Raw genomic sequence first — 27035 nt, 5'->3', positions numbered from 1 at the left:
AAGTAAGTGATGAAGCAAGTCATTGCTTTGGAGAATGAACTGACAACAGAAAACAAAATACGTTATCAGCTCTGTAAAGCACGAGTCTTGGTGGTCAGTACTGTTCTGTAAAGACACAATGAGCTGTTTCACTTGGACTTTTCTTAAGCCAGTCACTCTGACATGATTTCTTGGTCAATTGTCTTTTGCTAACCCACAGCTGGCCAGCCTCTTGAGCACATTTGCCTTTCTTTCTCCATGTAACTATCTTACTTTTTCCTCAGAGGTCATTTTTTGCCCCACATTATATTCTCAACAGTAGATGTTGCTTAGTAGCCTGAAGTCTTTTCCCCACATTGTGGTGGGTCCTGTATCAAAACTGGCCATGATCAACTTCATCTAGCCAAGAGGCAGGACTTGCAGGGAAGTCTGGATACCCTCCACTGCTCCCTGTGGAGAGATCGGAACTGGGTCCATTCCCACCTAAGACTCTCATTGGCTGGGGCACGCCTTGTCCACCTTGAGCTATGATGCCTAAACCATTGTCTGGGTAAACCAAGCTTGAGATTAAAGGCTGGTGGCCTGGCAATGCCTGCAAAGAAGCTGGTGATTGGGGTATCCCGTAGGGGCTGTTGGATCTGAGGTCGTGGTACTGGTCCTGAGCAGGAATGCCGCTGTGTTCCAAAGAGAAGCTCCCGTTGGTCCCAGCTTGTCTCCCCAAAGCAGGAGAAGCTTCATTTAGGTTGCCGTAAATCCCATTGGAGTGGCTCATTTCTGACATAGAGGGCTCATCTGAAAGGGAAACGGGCTTGATTTATTGGGAAAGCAAACTAGCTGGAGACAATCTGATCAGAAACCTTGAATGCTGTGGAACTATAAAACCCACGGATGGACAGATAGATTAGACGGGTGTGTATGGTGAGAGAGGACTTGCATGTTTTTCACAGCTTTTCAATGCTATGTTGGTCTTGGCATTTCTTAATTCCTTATTACCTCTGTTTTCTATCTCTGGCTGGATCTCAGCCAAGTCAATGGGATTTTGTTTTTAATCCTGGGGGCAAGAGTCTAATTCACTTGGGCTTTTAAAAACATGTATGAAATGTAGATACTAAGAAATAACCTTATTTTAAAAAAATATCTTTTAAGGGAGAAGTGAGTCTAGGCTCTTGAGATCTGCCTCTTTCTATTGTTCTGTGTTCCTTTTATTAATTATTATTATGGCCTCATTAGTTATATTTATCTCTATTTTCACTATCAGTTCAGGAGCTACCGTGATACTCACTGATAGAAGGGAATGATCTAAAGGAAAACCATCCATTACTTAGGAAAAGGAATTAAAATTGCAATGGTTTTGGGGTGATTAGAAATAGTTAATGGAGTATATTTGGATCACTTAAAAACATTTTTGAAAACGAAACATATTTTCTAGTTACCAGCAAAATTATATCTGCATTTATTGGACCCTTCATAAAAACTGAGAATGACTCTCTTATCTAGGATATCAACCTGGTGCATATCTTAAACTTATCAATAATTGTGTTTAATACTTTTAGTTACTGTGTAATGGGCTATTCATATAGAATAATGATGCTGCATAAGATCATATGGGAGCAGGCATGAAAATTTAATACAATGTTAGGGAATCAATAGACAAGCTGAAATTTAAAATAGATTTATACATAAAGCTGCATGAACATTTTTCATCTAAAGAGTTTTCCACGGGAAAATGCTGTTTTGACAAAACCAAAAATTTCCCCAAAACTACATAGACTTCAACAAAATTTCATTTTGAAAAATTGGAAAAAACATTTTGAAAATGTCAAAACCTCATGTCTCAACATTTTCAGAATGGAAGGTCTTGATGTTTTGGGCTCAAAACTACTTTTGGCATTGCGAGGTTCTTGAACACTATGGTAATGGGCCCATATCCGTGCCTTATATTGGCAGAAGGTACTGGATCACAGGAAGGAGCAGTTAACTGATGGCTGTGCTAAGAAATGCCATGAAGACCAGGTGTCTGTGGCACTGAGCAACAGGAGAACACTTTTGAAGTCAAGGGCAACTACTCTTGCTTAAAGTTAAGCATGTGGTTAAGTGCTCTATTGCATCAAAGCTTGAGGGAATGTCTGTCAAAACAGATGACAGAGTGACATCTCTCCTCCAAAGAAGCTTGAAATCCTATGAGAGCAACAGCCCAAAACAAGGAGATGAAATAAAAAATACCCCCATAATAATTCAGTGGAATAACCCCCACTCCCCAAAAATCGTTGAAATAAAAACACTTCCAGAACATAACTCATGGAATATGAACACCCCAGAAACAATCCAATGGGTTGCAGAGACTCTCCTATCAATATTTGCAATCTAAACATTCTGATCAATCGTTCTGGACTTTTTCGCTTTTAAATCTTTGTCATTTATAAAGTTCCTCAAAGAGAAGTATTCCTTTAATGTCAGAGGTCACTTGCCCAGACAAATCCGGAGTGACATTCTTCATGTTTTTCCTTTGATGGTTTCAAATGTGACACCATTTAAAAAAAAATATAACTTCCACCTTTAGTTTCTCAAATGCAATTGAGTCCAAATTGTCTCCTGCCCCGAGGAGATCTAAATCACTCACTGCGGTCACAGTGGAGAGAAGTTACTTAGCAGAACGCTGACTCAGTCATGGCTTGCTCCAGTTCTCGCCGGCACGTATTTGTGTTTATGTTCCCAGTTTAATTCACCTGTACTGGGCATTTGTTTTCTTTGATTATTTTATGGCAGGAAATGCTGAGCAAGCAAATGGTATTTAAAGAACGAAATGAAACTGTGATGCAAAACCGGCAGCTGTGCTTGGAAGAAGGCTGGGTGAAAAATGCCCTTGGGGAGAAATTGACCTCTGTCCAGGGGGTTAGCATGAGGCCTATGCACCCTGAAATCTCGCTCAAGCCTTGATTACACGCTTGTGATCTCCGCAGCATACCAGCCGTGCCAGCCAGAGCATGCACCTTCTTCCTCTTACCTGTAAAGGAGACCTCAGCATCACTATCTGGGCCTTCCTCCTGGATACTGTCCTTGTCCGATTTTGAATTCCCCCGGGATCTTTTCATATTCCTAAAGTACTGGCCCCATCTCTGCCTCCCAGCATCTTTCTTTAGTCTTTTTTCCTTAGCCCTTCGGTTCTGGAACCACACCTGCCCAAGGAAACAAAGGGGGTTAAAGGAACAACTTGAGAAGTCTCTAGTTTTCTAAAAGCGGGGGGGGGGGGGGGGAGGGGGATGGGGAGAGGCATGGCAACAATTTTAATATTTGCATCAAATGAAATGTTTTCATACAAAAATTGGTTTTCAAGGAAATGACTTTTTTCAATGACAAAAACTTTCAGCCCGCTCTTCGAGCTATTCATCGCGCACGGGGATGCACCTGCCCAGAGTCCTGCCCAGAGTCCCACCGGAGACAAGGGAGCCCCTGGGAGTAGGGTGCGTTGGAGGACCAGAGCCTTTGACGAGCCGGGAGCACAGAGATCGGGCACAAATATTAGATCCGCACCAAAAATGGAAGGAAATTGCGAAACTTTCACTGAACAATTATTTCAAGGTTTGTTTTTCTTTGTCAAAATTCAAACCGCTGATGTGTGTGGTGTTTACGCTGCAAAAGATGAGTAAATTTTTTGCCAGCTTTAGAACCGGTCTTTTTAAGAAAACGAGAGGGAAGGGGGTGGAGGGCGCGGATCTCTGAAAATTGTGATTCTGCCCCCGCCCCCGTTCCCGTTCCCGTTTTTTGGTCAACATTTCAAATTTTGACCCACACTATAAAAATCCAAATTCGGAGCATTTCACCCAGCTGTAGCAAATATGCTCTGGCAAATCTGTGTGTGTGTGTGTGTGTGTTGAAACCATTGTGAAAGCACAAGGACTGGCCATTACTCTGAGTCTGTACAGAGATGACCATCACAAGATAGATGCTTAATAATTAAAAAAGACTGTTTTCTTGATCCAATCTGACCAACTAAAATGCATTGTTGAGTCAATACCTGTATGTAAAACGAACCCTCCCAAATAAGAGCGATTCACTGGGGCGTGGACTCCCTTGGCTTTCCAAGGAGGCAGGGATCCCCGCCTGGGATGCTTGCGCTGCCCCATCTCACCTGTACGACTCTCATATCCAGCCCGGTCTCTGAGGACAGCTGCTCTCTCACGTGCCTGGCAGGTTTGGGGGAGTTGTTATAAGCGTTCTTCAGGGTTTCCAGCTGCTTGGCTGTGATCGTGGTTCGGGGTCTTTTTGCCGTGGACTCCGCCTCTGCAAACGTTGGCAAGAAATAACGCGCATTATTGTCCAAGAAGAGAGCCCAGTTTGAGTCACAGTCGCCTGAAGAATGGCTCGGGACGAGGAGTGAAAATCTGGACCTGGAGTTTCATGCACTGGTTGGATCTGCTGGCGTTAAAGCTAGTCTGGAATGGGAGGTGGGGGGAATCCAGGGGAAAACAAATCTGTGCTCACTTTGCCAACATTTAAGGGACAAGCAATGTATAAAATGAGAACGAAAATCACTATGGTTTCATGGGGTAATAATATCGTTATTCTTCGGTGTTAATTTAGCGAGGGAGGGGAAAGTAGCCATTTAATAAGCCATAATGTCGATCTAGAGATATTTAAATAGATCTTCTTCAGATTACACAAATAAAAGACAACCATAAAGAAAGGAGCTGCAAGTGATGCCGATTAAGCCGAGACACAATTATTGAATAAAGAAAGTTTTGACTTGGGTATGCAATCGTGTGCGGAGTGCTATAAATAGAAAGCCCGTTTTTCATGTCATTGCTCCTGTGTTGAAGCAAATCTTCATTAGTGTTAAAACTTCTCCTGGGATACAAACTAATAGATGTGTGCTCTGGGTTTGGGTTTTTTGTTTGTTTGTTTGTTTGTTTGTTTTGAATGAGCAAGGCTATGAAATATCCCCTGAGCAGAAACTCTGACCTACTTAAATGGGGTACAAATATTGGGCCGCCGATTAGGCTGAATGGATGCACGTTCTAAAAGTGAGAGTGGAAATTCACAATAATTCTCGAAGGCTCCACTGTGGTCCGCTCCCCGGGTGAGAATTATTCCCACCGGTTTTTTTCCCCCCACTGTTCTGCTTTCTTCGCCTCTAGCCCCTCTACCGGCAGCAGACTAAGAATAGGGCCCCCAGAGGCGAGCCTGGGGAGTGTGTCTGTGGTACGCAAAAACGAAGTGGCGCTGGAGTTCACAGTGCAACATTGCGTGTGTTCTGATTGTCCTAACGCCCAGACCAGCGGGCACCACTACGGGGCGCCGACCCGAACACAAGGGCAATGCATTCCCCCTGAACTCCCAAATTCCAGGCAACATCAGATCAAACCCCTGGAAGTAGCCGCGGTGCAGTTCATTCAACCCCCCCTGCTGGAGGATGGGTGAGAGACCCAGGACCTCAGTGGCTCACAGAAGACACCCAGCCTGGGGCAATGGGAGAAAAGTCCAACGGGTTAATCTGCAAGTCAAGTTTAGGGAGGACTGAATGGAAAAACACCTATCGAACACCTTGGGGTCTGTCATATTAGTTGGGAATCACATTATCTTGGGCCCTCGACCTGCGATGTGTGTGCAGAACACACGGCTGGAGCGTTAACTCGGTGGCTAAATAAACCCTCTTGTTCTAGAACCAAAGCGTTCACAATTAGTCTCAACTATACTTAGAAAGGGAGAGATTTTTAACGTTGCTTTGTGCCACCCAGATCTCTGCCAGACTGCTTGCCTAGGGCATCAGCAAACATCCGGTCTTAAAAATCTGCACCTGAAACTCTAATAACCACCTCAAAACTCTCTGTGTGTGTGTGTGTGTGTGTGTTCCCACTGTATGGTCTCTTTCAGCAATGATGTGCGCTCTGTAAATAGCTAATACTCAGAAATGTCTGAATTTGAATGGGGTTTGAATTTTGGACGCATGGAGGGATATATAGATGGATAGTTACCACAGCAGAGAGCTGTCCAGTTTACATGACCACTCGTACAGAAAATGGAACGTTGCTCACTTTAAACCAGGGAAGGCTGAAATAGCTGGCTAGCCTTTCCCGTTGGAAATCTGGAACACTACTAAGCTGGGAAGATTTTAGGCGTTTTCCATGATTGTCCTATGAATTCACCTGACTTTACAAGATCACGTGTCTGGAATAGGGTGGTGCTTAGTATGAATTTCAAAATCAAGATATCGCTTTAGCGTGTGGTCCCCGAGAGCTCCCAACTCGGAAGGAGACCCCTAGAAGAACAATTTCTCAATCCTCTTGCTGCCCCATTGGAGTCAATGGCAACACAAGCGTCCATGTCAAAGCATCAGCCAAAACTCAATAAAGTCAATAGAAGTTTTGCCTCAGGATGGCCCCCCCCCCAAAAAAAACTATCCTAAGCCCAGATACAAAAATACAGACCCCTTTCAAGCTGAAATATGGGTTATTTCGCTGCTGGGCATTCTCAAGTAGGTTTTACTTGTTATATGGTAGGAGAGGGATGAAAGTAATTAATAATTGGCTAATAGTGACCCCTAATTTGGTGACCCTTAGTTCTCATAACACAAGAACCAGGGGTCACCAAATAAAATTAGTAGGCAGCAGGTTTAAAACAACCAAAAGGAAGTATTTTTTTTCACACAAGGCACAGTCAACCTGTGGAACTCCTTGCCAGGGGATGTTGTGAAGGCCAGGATAAAACAGGATTCAGAAAAGAACTAGATAAATTCATAGAGGCTAGGTCCATCAATGGCTATTAGCCAGGATGGACAGGGATGGTGTCCCTAGCCTCTGTCTGCCAGAAGCTGGGAATGAGCGAGAAGGGATGGATCACTTGGTGATTACCAGTTCTGTTCATTCCCTGGGAGGCACCTGGCACTGGCCATTGTCGGAGGACAGGACACTGGGCGAGATGGGTCTTTGGTCTGACCCAGTGTGGCCGTTCTTATGTTTAGTTCTCTCACTGATTTTATATTTTGGAAAATAAAATAAATCTCTCCGAGCAGTGCAAGGGTGGAACCCTTTGTCTTCGTGAGCCTATGTTTTGAAGGAGACCCCCTAAGCTGCAGATCACTCAGTTGTATCTAGTTCCCTTCATCTCTGTTACGGAATCTTGCTTGATATACCAGCTTGTATGGGAAGGAATGTGGGTGGGTCGGTGGGTGGCCAGGAGCAATCCCCCATCTCTCTAGCTTCCCCGGAGCACTGTGCTAGCTAGGGCGAGCCCAGGCTGACTTGCCCCGTTACCTCTCTGCTTGGCGGTCTCATAGTCTCCTTTACAGACCAGCCGGCTGTCCTCCATGAGGTAGAACTCGTCCCCCGTGGCCAGCTGCCTTTTACACACGATGCAAGAGAAGCAGTGCAGGTGGTAGACAAAATCTTGGGCCCTTCTCACCACCTGGGTCGGGGGGATCCCCTGTTGACAGGCGGCACATTTTGTCCCAAACCTCCTATTTAAAAAAAAAAAAATCCAACAGAAAGTTGCTATTTATTGAACTGCAAAGAAAGATTCCCTAGGGCAGAGGCAAATGCTGGTTCTGGGTCACGGGAGGCTTCGGACCTGCTCGATTCCGACCGGGTTCACTTTCTTTCTGAGTGAATCCTTGGTCGCATCACAGCCAACTCCTGCCCTCCCGCTGGGCTGGCCCGCTCACCGGAATCCCAGGGGCCGGCCTGGGAAGGACGCTGTGTCTGAGCATGTGATGTGTAGCCGGCGTGAAGGGCAGGACACTCCGAGGCCTCATGGGGTGCTTGAAGCGAGGCATCTGCTTGGAGGAAGGGGGATGCCTGAACCAGAGCCCGCCAGGCCGCTGCCCGCCGTTGGGAGGGGTCTGCATCGCAGCTGGTGGGGGTGTAGTTGGCTTCCAAGGAGGCGCATCTCAGCGCCTTGCCTGGGCCCAAGTGGAGCTTGTGCGGTGCGAGAAGCGACCGACAGGATTTGCTGGGGGGGCTCTTAGCTCAGAAGGGAAGGGGGGAAGCCCAGCAGGGTTAAGTTCAAATCGGGGGCTGGATCATTGGCGTTTAGCACGACACAGATCTGGGCCCAGAGAAGATCCCGGGGGGGGGGGGGGGGGATCGGCAGCACCGCCCCCCACGCGTTCCAGCCCCGGCCACGCTGGTGGTCGACTGGCTCGGTAGAAGGTCCGCGGAAGCGGGTCTGAACGCCCCCCTTGCTGCTCGCCAGCGCTGGGGGGTCCCAGCCCCGCCCCAGAGAAGCGGCCAGAGCATTGGCCTGCTCTGGGTTTCTGTTTATTCCTAACCCCGGCAGACCAGGCTGAAGGCTGAGGGCCTGGTTCTTCCGAGGTGCTGAGCGCCCGCCCCTCCCAGAGCCCAGCACCCCCGGAACGCAGCATCCCCGCCAACCAGCCAGCTCCTTCGGGCCCGATCCTGCAAGGACCCTGTCTGGGGACACTAGCGTTGGATTCTCTCCTCCCCCCCCCCCTTTTACATCAACACCATTTTAACGAATGGCCCCAAATACACTTTCAGTCGTGTCTACCGCCCAAGTGTCCAGGGAGTTTAATTCTGTATCGAGCAGGGGGCTTTCCAGACTCGACGGTCATTCCCTATTTGGTTTTTTACTGCGGGTGGTTTCTATTGCAGGGTCACAAAGGAACGGGCTCGCTTTCTTTTTTGCCGTGGATGCAAAATCTGGAAGAAAAACCAGCGCGGCCCCAAATGCTGGGTGAGCTCTGCCCTCGGGAAGGGCGCGTGGACTGTTACATTTGCAAGCCCTGATTTACCTGTTGCCACTGAGATAAGACCGGAAAGGGGTGGGGGGGGGGGGAGAGGAGTTGCTTTTCACAGAATCATAGACTATCAGGGTTGGAAGGGACCTCAGGAGGTCATCTAGTCCAACCCCCTGCTCAAAGCAGGACCAATCCCCAATTTTTGCCCCATATCCCGAAATGGCCCCCTCAAGGATTGAACTCACAACCCTGGGTTTAGCAGGCCAATGCTCAAACCACTGAGCTATCCCTCCCCCCCATTTACTGCTACCAAATACATAAAATCGTGGCTGGAATCAAAGTGTAAACCTCCAGGTTTAGGACGTAGCCTTCTGTGGGTGCGGGTTTCTCCCCGGGCTATCTGGGGACTGACCCCTTTCCGTGGGGGGATGGTTTAAGCTCTGGAGCGGAGGTCGCGTGTCAGTACCCGGCGTGTGTCTAGCCGGGGTTCTTGGCCACGCAAAGCTCCGCTGGGAGCTCAGCGCAGGCCCCGGGGTAGCGCGGATGGCTGTGTGCTCGCAGCCCCGGCCACCGGAGCGCTGAGCAGCGGCTGCAACGCAAGTCAGGCGGGGATGCAGATTTCCCCGGCTACCTGCATCAGCTGCACCGAAAGCCGTTTGCGGGGTGAGGTACAGAAAGGCAAATCCGGCTCTTCCCCCCGCTCCCGTACAGAACTTTTTTTTATCAGCCTCTTTATTGGCAGGGTCCTTTTCTGCATGCAGACAGTTATCAGATGCAACCATGATCTCCGAGGAAGCCATATGTTTTGAAGGGAGAGAGAGCGCAAGTCGATGGGATGTGCGGACGGGCTGGAGCCCCGTTCAAATCAGAGCAGTTCCCAGCATCCCCTAGGAGGGCAGAACAATGACCCGGGGCCACAACCCCCCTCACCCTGCTTCTCCATTCACCCTCCACGTAGGGCCCTGCTAAGATTAATCATTGCCGAGTTATTTGTTTAGAATGGACAGAATCCCGGTGACTAGTCATTTCCCTTCCCTCCTCCCCCCATATCCTTGCCTTAAAAATCTCTGCCCCGTCCCCTTCCTCCAAGGGTGCTAGGTTTGGTTTGGTTTTACTCACTTGAAAAAGTCCTCTTTGCAATACACGCTGTCCCCTCTGCTGAAGCATTTCTCAGCCAGCTGGGTCTGGCAATCGCTGCATTTCAGGCATTTGCTGTGCCAGTGTCTGTCCAGCACCTTCAAGATGAACCTGTCCACAATGTGTTGGTTGCAGCCTGCACAGAGTGGGATTTCTGGGAGGGGGGAGAGGGGGATAAAGGACATAATTATGCGGTTTAATTTCTCACTTCTAAAGCAAGTAGGGGCCCGATCCCACCCTTGCAATGGGAAGGCTTCAGTTGGAACAGGATTGGATCAGATCTGGGGGTAACGTCTGCACATAGATGAAGCTCCAGTTGCTGTAAGGAGCTCCGACTAATCGTTCTATGTCCACACACGTTCTGTGTCCACACACGTTTCCTGGATCGGTGGCTCGGGCTCGGGCTCGGGCTCGGGCTTGCCAATCGGGCTCACGTTAGCGAGCAGGAATTCAGCTCTCTCAGACACAGACACAAACTGGCTCGATGGGGAGACACTTCACAGCGTGTGCAGGCTTGGATTCGCCTACATAGCAAGACCCACGGCAGGTCCAGAGCCCACAATGCAACTGCCAGATGTGAGAGAGACAAGGGCCAACTTCTGCTCGGGAAGGAGACGAGCTTTGGAGCGTGCCCCGAGCTGTTCTTCAGACCTGGTGCAATCAGAGAGAGCACCTCACCCACCTTGTCTCCCTCGCATCCTGGGGCCCAGAACGACAGCAACAATTTCGCGCCGGTCGCACATTGAAACGATACATCCCAAAAGCACATCACAGGTCATCAATATTAAAAATAGACACGGGGAAGCCTCCACTTTAGATCACATGATCTCCCACGCTGTTCTTTTTAAAATTGCAAATGCAACACACGTGCGTGGGGATGTGTGTAAAATTCGGGGATTTATTATTCAAGAGCCAAAGATGCTGAAAGTGCCTTTTAAGAATAAATACCGGAGGGGGGGGGTCAGAAAAGAAACAGGTTCAAATGCCTCTGGGGAGCTGCAATTGATTCTGATTTCCTATTTCAGGAGGGGAAAGAGGCGCCGGATTATTTCTAGTGATGTCCTTGAATGAACAGTTGCTTTAGATCTCTGCTGGAGAAGGCGTATTTTGGAGGTATACTTTCCGCATCCGGTAAAATAATTAAAAACCAACCAGCCCCCGAAGCCTGTCCATTGCAAAATTGCAGAAGAGAAACGCCGTTAAATTGCAAATCTGCGGGTTGGACGCAAACGCGTCCGAAGTGGGTTTCTCCAGCCCGCCCAGGCGCACCTGGTGGGAGCCGAACACACTCACAGGTGCCAGTCGAAAAAGAGAAACATTTTCAAGGCAAACGGTTCACGCCGGAGCCCGATTTCATCGCTTATTTGATTCCCCATTGCGGCTAGCTTTTGGAGGCTCCTGGATTGCCAGCAAATAAACATACAAACAAATATTACCGCAACCGAAACCAATTGTTGGCGCTCCTGGAGGAGTCCTCTCCTGGTCCTTTAAACAGAAGAGCAGCAAACAGAGTTTTATCTTCATTAGATTTTTGATTCTGTTTCTACCCAGAGAATATCATTTCCACCATCCACAAAACCGACCAGTACAAATTACACTGGCCAAAAAAAAAGTTCTGGGGTTTTTTTTGTATAAATTCCCAGGGAAATATTCACAGTAACAACAACAATAATTTGACAGGCTCGTTGTGTTGTCTAATATATCGCCCCCCTGCAAAACAAGCCATGTGCTAAAATGTCCTGAAACAAACACACAATTATTGATCATCTGAACCCCCCTCCCGGAAAAAAAAATACAGCAAAGACATTGCAAGTAGAGAGAAACAACTTGCCAGCTAACGTTAGACTCCAAGGTTGGCATCCCATAGTCTTAGCAACTGTCCAGCCCCAATTAAGCTCCTCCGTACACGCTGCTCAGGTCAGACAGAAGGTCCTGCTGTCTAACCCCCAAGACCCAAGCTGGGGATGGGGGGAGGGATGAGGGGGGAAGCTTAAGACTCCCAAATCACCGTCTCATAACCAAAGAATATTGCTTCCTTCTGCTCCTTGCCGTCTAATCTGATTTTCCAAAACAAAATACAATCTCTTAAATTAATATAAACCCTCATGGAAATTAATTTCCTGCCTTGCAGGGTGTGTACACACACACACACACACACCCCTATTAAGTGACTAGACCCTTACGTTGCATTGTGAGTCCAGCAGAGAGAGGAAACGTCCTTAAAACGTGTCTTCAGAGTTCAGCATCCTCCCTGGGTTTACATGCGGGAGCAGATCCCCCATTTTTATTGTTTTTTGTAGCCCTTCTGGTCGACCCTTCCTCCCCCCCCCCAAAAAAAAACCATCTAAACTGCTTTTGACCGCGGGAGCCCTGGATTTGCCATCTTTACACACATCTCCTCTCCCTCTCCCTCACTGCTACCAATTCTATAATTAGGCCTGAGTCAAATATTCCTGGTCATAGCCTTCCCCCCTCACCAATCAGGAATCCCCCTCCACCCTGGATCTCTCTCCAAATCACACCTGACAATTAAAACGGTAAAGGCCGCTGTAAACTAAGCGGGGAGAGAGAGGAGATTTAATTCACTAAATCAGTTTATTTTTAGACCTGGGTCACTTCGGCTTCTCTCACTGGTGTCAGTTTTAAGAGCCTGGAGGGGGCGATCACGTGGGCACTGTGGTTAATTTCAGCCCCAGGAAATTGCTGGAGCCCAGTGACTAGCTGCAAGGCTTCACGCAGGAGGGATGCTGCTGCTTGAACTTTTTAGGAATAAACGGGCTAGGCAGCCGCCTCAATGAAAAATCCCTGGGGTTCCTGAGAGAGCCAACACTAGTCCGTGTCCTGACCGTTGGGTTTTATTCTGTATTTATCTCGGGTCTTAATTTTCTTGGGGAATCTGAAGCACTTCGTCAAAAGAAATAAATTAATTCACAGGCTGGCAACCTGTTCTCGGTAAAGATCCAGTGCACTGAAAGCTGGGCTGCCCGGGCCTTTGTACAAACAGATATCCGAAGTACAAATACCTCAGCCATGGGCATGTACGTGCCAGAGTCTGAGACTGAAGGCCAGAACTGACCACCATCTCGTCTGACCTCCTGCACAAGCCAATACTTGTCTGTAAAGTGTTGCGTGTATTCCAGAGAAACAAGTATTTGTGTAAAAAGAACAGGAGGACTCGTGGCTCCTTAGAGACTAACACATTTATTAGAGCGTAAGCTTTCGTGAGCTACGGCCCACTTCATCGGATGCATTCCGTATTTGTGTGTGCACGCGTGCCAGCCGCCCAAGTCACAGACCAGCCTGTGCAATAAATACACACAGGGAAAGGTACACACGTTGTTTATTAAAACGACTTCTTCCCAATGCTTGGGGGGGGGGGAGGAAGGTCTGTTTTTATGCGAGATTCAGTGCAATGGCTCTGTGACCAGTTACCCCTGTTTTCCAGACAGGGTGAGCAAAGGTTGCGCTGTATTTGCCATCGATAACCGAATGTTTTCACGGTCCGTCCAGTGATCCTGCACCGCGGACGATCTCTCGTACCTGACACCTCGGCAGCCACGGGCAGTTTGGTCTCCACAGTCACCGACCCACGTCTTGAAAATGGCAATAAACCTTTGTCTTCTGACCAGAAGGATAATTCGATGTATGCAAATCTCTCCCCCGCCAGGGTGCAGCGACCCCTCCTGCTTCGGACAGGTTCTGCTCCGGGGGTGACCGTGCCCGGCCGCCCGAAACCAGCGAGGCATCACCCGAGCCCACTGCAGTTCGCCGCTTTGCAGCAGGGCCACGCGCCGCGAGCAGGTGCGGGCACGTGGCGAAGGCTGCCCGGAGGCCATACCCTGGTGCATTGCGTGCGACGCTGCTAACATGGCAAGCTGTGGGGGCCGTACAGACCTGCACCCGGGGCTGGGCGCAACCGACGCTCCCTGGTGCTAGCCAGGCGGCCCAGGGCGATGAGCTGTTGCTCGATCCGGTTTACATAGTGTCCCCTCTCCCGGCCATTATTGCCCAGAACCCAGGGCGAGGAAGTAGGTGTCTTTCCTTTAGTCTCAGACAAGAGCCAGGCTGGGCATTAAACCATTAATCGGGGAATGAATTTGGTGAGAAAATAAAGCGTAAATGCAAACCCCCCCGCCCCCCCGCCGCCCCCCCCCCCCGGCTCGGGGGCCGGTTCAGGGCCGTTTGCTCAAAGTCTAACGAGACAGGAGCCGGGGGCTGGGGCTGGGGGGGGTGTCTATGGATTTCTGCGCGGACTCTTTCCGGTTAGCTCAGGTCTGAGTGTCTGGCTGCACTCAGGGGTGGGCACCTGGAACCTACGCAGGGGGGTGACATTTGAAGAACTAGCAAGGCCTCCCCAAGGTGGTGCCCAAGTGACTAGAAAGCGAAGAGGAGATTTTCGCTCCTTCTCGGCGAACAAGGCAGGTCCCCGGGCCAACCCGGCACGCAGCTGGGGTGGGCTGAGCTGAGCGCGGCGCTAGCCCAGCTGGTTGTTCAGGAAGCCCGGGTAGAGAGCTCGCTGCTCAATTATTTATCCGCCAGCCTCGCCCCACGCCCCAGCCCTGCGCTTGAAGCGGCATTCAGCTTTTGTTTGCATTGTGAGCCTCTACTAAAACTTTAATGTCCTGCCTTGATGCGGATCCTCTCCTCGGCGGCGGGAGAGAGAAAAGAGGGTTCCTCTGGTTTAGACCTGAGCAGGGTGCAGGAGTAAAGGGGGTCGGGTGGGGGGGGCTGCCTTTTTGTGTCCCCCCCCCCCTTTATTCTGGAGCTGTATTAACACCGAGATCTCTCCTTTTCATGTCTGAGCTGCACAATCCAGTGCTGGGCCGTTGCCTCTAATAACCAGTGATCTAACTTTATACATCTGTGCCAATGTGTGTTTTAGTTCGGAAGAGGGTCAAATCAAGGAAACACGGGCGGCGCAAAAAGACCTTCCTTTACCTAGCTATCACTAGCCCGGGGAATAAAACACTGTTTAGCCCGCATCCTGGAAAGGCCAGAGGTGCTGTTTTCCCTTCGCAATGTGCATTAGAGTTAGGGCTCTAACGCAAAGCACCGGTGCCCTGCAGGGCTTTTAAAGGGTGTTTCAAAAACGATATGGGTAAGGGACAGAATTGCACAGGTTATGCGAACAACCCCCTGAGTGAAACAAGCCTGCAAGCTCCTGATCCTGCTTCTTGTACTCCCCTGATCTCAGCCAACAGCCTTCTGGCCAGGGAACCGAATTATACCTTTTCAATCAACTGTTTTAGGCAATCATAGAATCATGGAAGATTAGGGTTGGAAGAGCCCTTAGGAGGTCATCTAGTCCAAGCTCAAAAATAATGCAGGGCCCTCTTCTCAGTGCTCTGGGCAGGCAGGTGTCCTACATTCTGACTTTGTTCAGGGACAAAATACTTCTCTGATCTGCTGCTGGGAAAGGCACAATTCATTCTTGAGACTCGACTTTTTTTTAAAAAAAGAAAATTTAAATCTGGGGCTTCTCGCTCCGATTTATTTTAAGCCCCCTCTTCAAAGTGCTCGCGTGGCGACTGCTACTCCCTGTACTTGTGTCCCAGGACCTGGTACCCAATTCTCGTCTTTTCCCCTCAGGGTGTCAATAAGACTTTGAATAAAGTGCATGAAACTTCAACATCCAGCGCGTAAAAGGTTCGTTGCTATTTAACAATCAAGCAGAAAAGCCTATCAAAGCTGCAAGGCAGGCTGAAAACACGGACCCAATGAGTTCACCGTCTCGGGGCTAGTTAATTTCAAGGTCCCGAGACTTTGGACCCGATCCCGCAATCTTTTCTCAGGCAAAACCCTCAGTCAAGCTTCCTGGAAATTTTTGCCTAGAGAAGGACGGGAGGGAAGATTGGGCCTGTTCAGACATAAAAGATGCGCAGGGCTACCGGAGAGGGGGCCGCGGTGACTCCGAATAGCTGGTGAACCAGATAAGGAAATAGACCAGTCTCTAGGCGGTAGGGAAGGCCTCACGCATGTCTTGCTTTTATAAAGAAGCAGCAGCTAAAACATATGTCGGCGATGCTTCCCTGTCCCTTCTCCTGCCCCGCCTAATCCCTTGCCCTCTGAGCGATAAGCCAGTGCATTACTGCGATAAGAAACCACAGGGCACCCGAGGGAAACGATCAAACCATTTCAGGGAGCAGGAACTCCCCACCCTGAGGGGGACAGTATGATCCCCCAGCCCCCTGACTGATGGCAGCCGGGCCGATCGCGCCTCCTTTGGGGCGAACTCGCAGGGGAAGATTTCGTTTGCCTCCCGGGGCTGGATTTTGCAGAGCTCCGCTGTAGATGCGCGCCTCCCAGCAGAGCACCCCGAGAAGTTTCAGACCGATCCCTGCCCGGAGGAACGATGATCAGCAGAGGCAAGGGACATATGTCTACCGAGGGCGCCGGAGTCATTTGCAAGGAGTTGGTCCAGGGCAGCCGAAATATTATTCATGGTCGCCCGGGACTACAGATAAATGACATTTTCATGCAGCTCTTTCCACTATTAATTCGCCTTAGGCTGTTTTGCGTTTTTCAGCAAAAGATCTCCCCTGATTTATGACGACAGACGTACAATTAACTCGATCTGTAATAAATAAATGGCGGAGGGGCTGCTCTCCATATCTCCGGCTCCTACAGTTGTCAGAAGTTCAGAGGCTCAAAAAAAAAAAGTGCATTCAAATAAACGAGGTAATAATTAGTAATAATTAATCGTACAAATCCAGGGGTGCGCATTTGCCCTGACTCCTCTTCCTACCCTGCGCCATGCTCTGAGCTCGTGCCAGCTGCACCTGTTCTAAGATCCCCCAGAACCATCCCCTGTCTGCAGACCCATTGAGAAGCCGGCTTCCCCCCACCCCCACCCCAAAAAAGCCGGGTACCTTTGCGCACGTCCTCATTCTGCGCCAGCAAAGCGAAGAGCATCTCTGTATTGGAGCAGTCCTTGCCCGCGCTCAGTTCCTTAAGAGCATCCATCTTGCATCGCCTTCCGCCACAAACTCCGCACAAATGGGGCGCTGCAGCCCGCTCCGGGGTCTCAGAGCCAAACGTGGCCCGGGTCTGCCCGCCCTCTCCCCTCCGGCGCTCCCTGGCCTCCCCAAGCAAGCCCGAAGCAGCGGACCACACGCCTGCTCGGCACAGAAACCCCCCCCCCCCAGTCCATCCAGGGTCCACACAACACACACCCACACCCCGCTGGAGGTGTCGTGCGCTTGCAGTGCAGAAGAGGGAGTTGCACACAGGAGCAAACAGGGCTGAGGAGTAACCCTGCTGCCTTAAAGTTCATCCCATGCAAAGGAGGATGGAATAGCATCACCGCCAGCGAGTGGGAGGCTGCAGGTCTCGACTGGGCTCGGGGGGCCGGCGGAGGCAAAGGGAACCATTCGTCATTTTTTATGTGTGGAGGGGGTGGGGGGAATAATGAATACGGCCTGATCGTCGCTGAAAATACTTTAATGGGGCTTCCCAGTGATTGTTTTATCTGAGGCTGGCTTTGCTGGGCCCTGTGGTTGTCTCAGCGGGTTTGCGGCAGAGGGAGGCCAGGCGGAAGAAGGAAGCGGAGAGCAGCTGGAGAAGGGGGAGCGGCGCTGAGATTGTTTGATTCTGTTTTTCAGAAAGTAATTTACATCCTCCTGCAGTTTGTTAGCACAAGGGGCATCACTTTCCTTGCAAAATCACTAGTGAAAGCAAAGCCAGGGGCCTACTTTCCAGGTGAAGCTGGGATTTCGGGGGGGGCGGTCCCATCGAATCTGGAAGTATAAAATTAAGACCTCCCAGGAAAATGCGTTGCATTTTATGTATTTACCCCCCGCTCATTTGGCAAATACACTAGTGACACCCCCCTGAGTTCCTCTCCTGTCCCACTGTGGCCACAGGTGGAAGATATTTCTACAGTCCTCAGCTGAGGAAACCGGCATTGTTTGATGGGGGAGAGCTAAATGTCTACTTGTCCGATCGAAAAGCTCACATTTCCCCCGGGAAGGATCATGCCCTAGGACAGCGCGCAGACTCTGCGGCCGAGCCCACGCTGGAGCATGGACTCCTGCAGTCTGCGCTTCCACGCAGGGGTCAGGAAAATCAGATCAACGCGCGCTGCAAACTGCGTTGAACTCTTCAATCAGCCCTAGAACCAAGGGCAGGGTCGTGTTTGGATGGACTGTCCTCAGTAATGCCGAAATATTGGGAAAGCTTCTTATCCATGAGCATCCCACCGCCCTCCCTCCCTGTGAAACAACCTCTCTTTTTAAGGAAGAGGGTTTTGCCCAGGAAGGCGGCGGGGCGGGGAGGGGGGGCGAATCAAGTCCCAAGGATGAAAGTAAATGGGCCAGATCATTAATTCATAGGAACTACCTGCAAAATGATAAAAGATCTTTTGGGAGGATTACATCGCCTCTTCTTTTGGATCACGTTGGTCTCAGAGGGACAAGTGGGGATGGGGCGGGGGGCGGAAGTTGAGTCAATGGGAATCTGATTTTTATCATTATTTCTATGCATCTATCCCCCCCCCCCCCTTTTTAAATCCGAGTCCTTTCCAAAGCCCTATGGAAAGGCTCCCATTGGCTTCCGTGGCAAACCAAGCTCTTCAGGAATTGCACGGAACAGCTCCCTTGACTCTAAGCTTGCAAAGTTGCCTGCCGCGCTCGGAATTTTGGGAGCCGCTGGAGGCAGACCTGCTGGAGAAACCTGTCTCTTTCTCCTCCCACTTCCCGCCGTGTCACAGGATCGCAGGACTTGGCCAAGCCAGTCTAACATTTCCCGGGCGTGGGGAACAGAAGAAGCCTTTCTAATAAGGGTGTCCAGTCCCGTCCCCCCAGTCTTATGGTTTTTTTTTAAGACAACTGTTTACTTTGGGCGAGATCGGCAGCTCAATCAAATGTTAAGTGCGACAACACCCTGATAAATTTTATTGACACTGATCTTTAGAGGCAAAAGGTGTCTGGGGAAATCAAGCGTAGTGCTCCTGCTGTACCCTGCAGATGAATTCAAAATCAATGCCCCATTTGCCTGCATTTTCCGAGGATATGAAACGCATTTTGGTGAAAGGTGTGCGATGCTTCAATGTTATTTCCAACTTTTAAGCTTTAATAATAATTTTATGTCCTATTGATCGCCTTCTCTGAAGGAGCCAGGCGACACTAATGGTATCAAATGAGAAACACTTATGACCGAGGAGTGATAGAAAGGGCATGTGATACACTCTATAGCTGTAGATAGCCATGGCTTTTTATCAAAGAGCAGGGGTATAAGGTGTGGGTGGGTGTGATCTGCTTTTGCACCCACCCAGCTTCTAAAGCACAATTCACATCCACACAAAGCAGTGCGTTGTGATTCTTTTCATGCCTAAACCAGGGACACTGGTGTGGAATTATATTCACCATCGTGGAGCCAAGGCATGTGCTGGAAGGGACAGACTTTTAGGTCTGGAGCATCTGGTGTTGCATGAGCAGCATTTCCCCTTCGGCTAACTGCAGGCTCTGGAGCTGTATTCGTTGGGCTTTCTGTCTCCCAGGCGTGGGGGTTACCTGGGAGGGATGAGGGCTGAACTTTTCATTGTTAGGATCTTGCGTTGCACTAATATCTCCTACCAATGCAGGGGTCTGGAATTGTCGCCGGGAGGGCACCCTGTGCTCCTGGTTTATGGGTTACTCTGGAAGGGAAGGCTCCGATTCTTTTTTGCCCGGGGTCTCTGATTTTCTAGCCTCTGACAAAGCCCCAGCCCGGGAATTCCATTGCTCTTCCGCGGGTGTAACAACCTGCCCGCTCAGAGGGCAGCCGGGCGCCAGCCCAGACAATCCCCCGGCATCCATGAATGCGGCTTCGCGCTTTCGATCAGCGGCAACAGCTTGATTTACACCGAATAACCAAACCCAGTCGAGTGGTTTTGCAGGGTGACAGCTGTTCGGAAGGGCTGCAAATGCTATTTTAATCCGCTAGCGGTTTACTCTAGATGCTCTCCTGAACCGGTACATTATTTGTCTCTGTTTATACAGGAAACCCCTATTTTATTTCTTGTCTAAAAGGGCTTCTCTATTAATAAAGCACCATCAAGGAACGTTTGAGCAATGGATTTCTTAACATCTCCACGCTCCTGTGCAGCTGTGATTTTTTCTACCCCTAAATAATAAAGTAAAGTACATTTTTTAGGATTAAAATTCCAGATTATTTTTCTTTCCTTGCTGAAACAGACTAAAGAGTCCAGGGTGGCGGGAGAGAGCCAAGTATATTCCCTGAAAGCAGAAAGGAAAGTAATATCGAGATCTTAGTCTGTTCCTTTAAACAAGTACATTCCTGCTGGATTTCACCCGAGCTTCCCTTTCAGTCCCTAACCATCCAGGCTAGCTAACGTACATTCACTTCTTCGGGAAGGACATTGCAGCTATCAGACTATTTGGAGTCAAATATCCGTTAGACTCAGTGGAAGAAGGAGTTTTAAAGGTTACAAAACTAGAGAGATCCCCCCGAGTCTAAGAGTTAATCAAGCAAACGAACAGATGAGGAATCGGCAAAAATCAGCTGGATTTCCCTGGATTATTTACTCCTCAATCAGGCAGGATTTCTTCTTGCTATGTCCACACATGTCCAGGGACGGGGATGTATTGAAGTGTTTACAGTTAAAAAACCCAATCCTTAGGTCTGACAAGATTTCCCTTCGAATTCCACTTCTCCCATTGGGGAACCCTTCTTCCAACAGAAGCGGACCAGAACAAATATCCAAACCCTTTCGTTAAAACTCAGAGCCAACGTGCATTTGAATGAGCTAAGCGGTTGGGGCGCTGGTAGACTTCTGTCTCTGTGCCTTGGTGATGATAATCCATTCAAAGGGAGATGGCTGCAGCGGGACGCATCGGAGCTGGGCTGGGTATTTATTAAAGGGTGAGACAGTTTTTAACCGAATAAAGAAGTGAAGCATGTGAAATAGACTGAAGGGCATATTGGCTGCTGGTGTGCGGGGCATGTGTAAAGAGGGGAGAGGAGAGATCTAACTAGACAGCGTTCAGCTGCTTGTTTTATCATTTTAGCTGCTTACTTATTATATTAAATTCTCCCCCAGCTAACATGTCAATAAAAATGAATAATAATTCACTGTATCCGGTATCTCGAATCCTGTGCTGCTTATTCAGAGCGGGCAGGCTAGTTAATTTAAAGGCAAATGTGGTCTGATTTCTCTCATTCCAGAAGAATAGGGTTTCCCACCCCCTCCCCCAGTTAATAGATATTCGAGTCATCCCAGGGCAGAGCTGCCACCTGATTAACAGCATCAGCTGGGTCACAACAAGCGGATGAGAAGCCCTGTTATCAAAGCAAGGTGTGTTAATAAATCGAGTTTCTCTTAACACGCGGCTCTTTCTCGCCAGCGCGGAGTGGAAAGGCCCGATCCGGCTCCCGGGTGAGTCAATATCAGACCTCTCCTGCGGACTGCAATGAGGTGGGATCCAGCCTATCCCGGGTGGGGAGTGTACCCGGAAATAGCCCCCGCATGCTGGAGCATCCCGGCAGGGCTGGTGGATTGCCCGCAGCTTGGGGCAGGGACTGGGGAACAACACACACGATGCTGTTCGGAGTGCGCTGACATCCCCGAGGAGCGGGCACAGGGAGCTCGCCTATGCACCCCTCTGGCAGAGCCCGGCTGGAGAAGGGCCTGAGGCTTAGGCGAGGCGTGGGGGGCTGCGGGAGGGGAGCGGGATGGCAGCCGCGAGCGATGGAGGAGCTGGGACAGCCCAGGTCAGACACGCGCTCTACAGCTGTCCAGAGCAGCCACTAACAACACCGCTCATTAGCCGTTCCCAACGCCTGTGGCAGGCTCCCCCCCGCACACGTTTTCTTTTCTTTTCGTTTTGTTTCCTTTTTAAACGCTGTTTGCAGAAAGCCAGCAGGAGAGGCCTCCTGCAAGGGATCCAGCCCCTCCCCAGCTCGGACAGTAACACGTGGGAACACAGCTCCAGGCACGGGAAAATCTGCTAACTAGATGATGTAAACGCCACGCCAAATATTACCACCCTAAAGCAGCCAGGCGCCGGGGACCCAAGCCGCGAAAGCCACTGAGAGTGGGGTGTAGCCACCCCAGAGATCGGCGAGCCACATGTTACCAACACCTGCTTTCCCGGTTACATGTAAAGGGGGGGTCTCCCCCCCCGCCCCCCAGCACTCTGCTAGTTCAAGCTGAGACCTCCCCTCTGCCATGTATCTTAACTAGATCCTCCTGAGACCAGGGTGACATTTGCTGGGCCAGGGGACCCATTCCATGCGGAGTGGGGTGGGAATTCCTGACCCCCGCGCCCGCGCCACGAACAGCTGGGGTGTTGTTGCTGTCCAGTATTGGGAAGAGAAAACAAAAAGAGAGAGAAAGAGAGAGACTCTTACCTGGGCTCCTGCTGAAGGGGCAGATCTCAGCTGCCTTCTCTGAACTAGCTCGGACTCTTTCCAGCAGCATCTCGGGGCTGGGCGAGGAAGGAGCGACCCGGGCTAACTTCAGGAGAACTTGGTGGGCTAGGGTCGCCTGGGCAGAAACAGGCCAACTCTCTCTCACCCCCCGGCACCGAGCTGCCTTCCCTCTCCTGCGGGAGCCCTGCCCGGGAGCGCTGCGCCCGGCGGCCACCTCCCCACACTTGAGAGATGCTGCAGCTTCAATCTAGTGGCCTGGGGAAAGGGGGCCCGGCTCAGCGCTGGCTTCCCACCGCGCAGTGGCTGGCGTCAGTTGACCCTCCGTTGCCACCGGTGTGCTGCTTAGCATAACAAAGCCAGCGAGCGACTGTCAAGGGAGGGGGAGCTGTCCATGGTGCTGACACAGGACGCCCAGCCAGCCAGGCGTGTGGTCTCCCCCCTCACGCCCCCCCTGACATACCCATACACGTGTCCAGCTTTCAGCCCACACAATAGGGGCTGGGCGGACCCCAGCGTCGGCTCATTGTCTTTATGCAGATCTCCCTTTTCGTTAAGACGCATCGCCTTTGTCCCGCCACAAAAGTCTCCCCCTCGGTCCATCGTGCCATGAATTTGTTGGGTTGCGGGTGTTTCCGCCCCTGCTCGGATCACAGGGGCAGGGTGGAGGAGCGATTCCTTCCTCTGAGGTTGTGGTGGGGGCTGGTTGTCAGATGTCAGCATCCGAGCGTGTTTTAAAGGGGTGGGGAGGCCGGTTTTCCGAACTGATTCCTACTCAAGAAACCCGCTGTGCGACCCGAGGGAATCTATTGTATTTTCACCCACGTGCGCCCTGAAATAAATCATTTCCCGAGCAGGAACGCGACGCCACATAAATACAAAGCGTTATTTGGTTGGTTTCAAAACCACACTTTGCTGCATTTTAAAAACACACCTTGGAACTTCAAACCTGCTCGGGTGCAATTTCCTTCTGTTCTCTAAGGACACCCGGAGACAGCTACAGGGCCAGGCCTCCGCGCTGGCCATCAAAGATGTATTTTTAAAGGCAAACAGCTTAAAAGCAAATGTTTCTTGTACATTAAGAGGCTAAATAATCCCTTGACAAAGTTAATAGCCACATTCATTCAAGGAAGAGCCATCAGTAACCATCCAGGCCAAAAAGTAGCGCGGGTAAGGAGCGGGCAAATGCTCGGTTTTTTGGTTGACTGGGCTACAGAAATCAAAGAGACTCTTTTCTCCCACTCTTTCCCGCTTTCTGACCTTCTCTGGCTTTGCCGGGTGGAATCTATAAACCGATGAAGTGAGCTGTAGCTCACGAAAGCTTATGCTCAAATAAATTGGTTAGTCTCTAAGGTGCCACAAGTCCTCCTTTTCTTTTTGCGAATACAGACTAACACGGCTGTTACTCTGAAACCTATAAACCGACAGGAAATCCAGCTTCGCGCTAAGTAGCGCAGACCAGCTGCTATTTACCCTCCCCCCCCCCAAAAAAATCGTTACTTTTCCGAAGGTTGATTCAAAAATATCTGCCCCTCCTCCAAGGAAAGTTGCTTTTCCCATTTCCCTGGACGAACCTTCCCCCTCGGAAGCTGGAATTCCTCCTCCCCCCCCCCCCCCCCCCAGTCCCCAGCAGCTTTGCTGGTTAAATGTGGATGGTTTGTTTTTCTAATTAGTTAATGAATTTGGGAAGCTAATGCGCTTTGAAACGCTGATTTAGCCAAGTGTTGGTGTGAAGGCTCGCGCCTGGCCCTCCTGAGTCCCCCTTCGGGCTTTCGAGCTGGGGGCCCTTTAATTAGCTTAATTTCCAGCGGAGGCCCGGGGAAGGAAAGTGAGCACGGATGGCCGGCAGAATGCCGCAAGGCCGGCACAGGCCTAGGCCCTGGGGACAGATCCGGGAAGGAAACGCTGCAAAGGGTCCAAGGCAAATCGGTCCCAGGGCAAATGGCTCTTCTGGCGATTCTACAGCCCAGTGGACTCGCCCTTTGCTTGGTTTGGTCGAGGAGACTCTCGCTGCTCACTCGATGGTTTTTTGTTTTGTTTTCCAGCATCAGCCTGGAGCTGCGTCACTCTGCTCTCCCCACGGATATAGGTCACAGGCATTTCTCCTGCTCCTCTGAGCCTGGTCAGGACCGATGGGGACCCCCCTGGCCTGTGCTCTTCTGTTCGGGAATCTCCCCTGGTTTCCCAGGCACGTGGCGTGGTGTGTTTCACACCTCTCCGCTTGGACGGTCGTGTTTAACCAAAATACAAGCAGCCCAAGTACCTGGTGTGTGTGTGTTTCCTCCCTAGCATCAGGGGCTGATAATTATGGTTGTTACTGTGAGCCAGTTAATCTGAATGAATCCCTTTACCTCCTGCTTTGAGAGGATTACAAATTAATAACAGCGGTTTGAGGCAGGCAGCCTGCAAGCACATATGTTCGCGTTGCTTTTCCAAAGTCACACCCGGGGACAAGAGCGGGGCCAACCCCAGAGATTTCCCCCCACGAAGTATGTCGGCGAGCGTGAACCACGCTGCGATGCCCCCCGCGCGAGGAATCTCCTTTCTCCTACGTGCCCCCAGGCAGAGGGGAAATGAAAACCCCAGGACGGGAACTGGGTGAGGGCTTGCGGTCTGCTGGGCAGCTGTAAGGAGGAAAGAAGCTTTGCTGGAGACCACAGCCCGCTCCCCAGCTGCCCAATAACCATTATCGGAAACGCGGAGGAGCTCTCGGTGTCTCGTTCTATAGTCGCGGAAAGGTTCCGCATATCCAACGGGTCGCGAAAATCCAGCCTAAAAAGCCACCGAGTTCATCTTCTGGGACAAAGCGGCCAGTTTCCCTGTTGCTGTAACCCATCCGCCAGCCCTGTCAGCCCCAGCAAATCAACACCCCCGGTGTTCCGCTTTAATTAGCGGGGGAGAGCGAATGAAATAGAAAGGGATCGAAGTGAATTCACCTTGACTAAGGGAGCGGCTCTGCTGGGCTGCCCGGGTTTCACGGCACCGAAGTTGCCCACAGTTAGGAAGGCCAAAAGGTGGATACATCTGTTCTCAGGGAATCAGGGATCAGCCGCCGGGGGGGCAGTCCCTGAGCGAGAGAGAGGGGCACTGCCCTGGGAACAGCCCCCCCACAGCCAGGTCTGCTCTGTGCGCTGCGTAGACAAACCCCAGACCTGCCCCAAAGAATGTGAACACGCTGCTGGCCCAGCGCTGGCCCCTGGGTTTTAAGTTCCAGGTGGCAGGGGATATTCCCTGTTGTGCTCAAATCTAGTTAAAATTAATAGTTTGTTCCCCAAAAGGCTGATGGGCAGGGGCCATTTCCCTGCGGATGTTGCTTTTCCTCACCAAACCAACCAACAGGAAAGCAAGTTTTTTTTTAAAGAGAAAGGGGCTAGTTAGGGACGTCTCGGCATTTTTCATGGTGCCCCAGGAACCTGCCAGGCCGCTAATTAAAAACACGTTTCCCGTTCTGGGAGACTTTTTGGCCTTTTATTGTTTCCCAAAGCGTGAAGAAAAAACCGAAATCCTGAACTTTGTCGTGTGCGGGAAACGAAATCGAATCCGAATCGAAAAGGGAGCCTTCGAACGGCCGCTAATGGCAGCCCGTTTAGTTTCTATTCCAGCTTTTCAAAGGTGGGTTTCTGAATTTGCCAATTTATAGTTAAAAATCGCTACAATGTCGCCCTGAGCTGAAGAAATGACCCTGTCTGTCTGTCCGTCTGTCTCTGTTTCCTGAGGGAGTGTCGCTCCTCAAGGGGTGTTCTGACCGCTTCGAAATAGTCACATTTTTTTAAAATGGGAACTGAATCAAGCCGGACCCTTTCCCGCGAGCTTTGGGGTTTGACCAATCTGCATTCGCCGCTGGAAAACGCTCCCCGGCGAGCCCTGCGGCTGAGGCACGTGTCCGTTTGCAGGTTCACACAGTGGAGGGCTGGTTTTGCACGGAGGCGCTTCCATCTTGGATGCAATTCACCAGGTAAAGCTCCTTCGGTGACGTGCCACCCTCCCTGTGCATATTTCAGTGGATAAAAGACTTTCCCGGCCCTTATCATTCATTATTCATTATGAAACCAGACACTTGCTTTGTTTGCAGCCTGCTTTTCTGTAGGCAACTTTCCATTTTAAACAGCCTGTCCAGCCTTCCCCTGAGCAGGACTCCAATTTCTTCCAGTTTTCCACCCCGCTACATAAACTAATAAATAGTGAATATAATTCCCACGGGAAACAGATTAGAGACGAGGCAGGTCAGTTTAGATTTCCAGTGGAAAGAGGCTAACAGGGGAGAAAAAAAAAAAGTCAAGCTCAGAATTTTTTTCGAGCAGCCCCCGAGTTAATATTCACTAGTTAACAGCTGCGCTCAAGTAGTGCTCTAGTCACATGAATGAGTCATGCACAGATGCGGTGGGTAACCTGGGAGTGTGTGTGTGTGTGTGGGGGGGGGGAATAGAAGCGAGACAAGCTCTGAGGGTGATACCTAGGACGAGCAAAGAGAAGGTGTTTCTCCAGATAATGGGGAGGCTGGCTCACAGTTTGTCAGGTAAAGGCACAGGGGGGCTGAGAGCCACCGAACAAAACCGTAAACCCTGCATATGCTGAAAAACACTGCAAGCCAAGTTCCAGCACCTATGTAAAGGCACCTGGAGTGTGATGATTCCTTGGTAAATTACAGCTAACAGAAACATAAAGCGAACTGACTTGTAGGTTTGCATGCCTTTGTCTTGAGGCCAGGAATCATGACGGTTGGATTTAATTTGGACATCTCCATTGTATTGGTTTGTTGATTTTTTTTCCCTAAGAAAACATCAGATTTTTTTTTTAAAGTAACAGGCTGCTTTTGTGCCTGGGACGATCACAGATAAATATCAAATCTGGGAAGCCCCCA

The 27035-nt window shown here is 50.3% G+C and overlaps 1 protein-coding gene across 2 annotated transcripts; it reads right to left on the bottom strand.

The window, feature by feature from the left end:
* Positions 1-22226, bottom strand: LHX3 (LIM homeobox 3). 2 transcript variants are annotated; one of them, XM_074973508.1, is made up of 6 exons: positions 22157-22226; positions 9791-9962; positions 7230-7432; positions 4109-4260; positions 2984-3155; positions 1-771 (listed from the first exon to the last, which is right to left on the bottom strand). In XM_074973508.1, exons 1-6 carry the CDS (start codon positions 22224-22226, stop codon positions 353-355), a joined length of 1188 nt encoding a protein of 395 aa, XP_074829609.1. In that variant the 3' UTR covers positions 1-352. The 2 variants fall into 2 exon arrangements, with proteins under 2 accessions (XP_074829609.1, XP_074829611.1); XM_074973510.1 differs by lacking the exon at positions 22157-22226 and adding an exon at positions 16678-16786.
* Between the last annotated feature and the right edge of the window lie 4809 nt (positions 22227-27035).

Source organism: Natator depressus, chromosome 16 (assembly GCF_965152275.1).
Source record: "Natator depressus isolate rNatDep1 chromosome 16, rNatDep2.hap1, whole genome shotgun sequence".
Lineage (NCBI taxonomy): Eukaryota > Metazoa > Chordata > Testudines > Cheloniidae > Natator > Natator depressus.
This window is presented reverse-complemented; position numbering and strand designations above follow the sequence as displayed.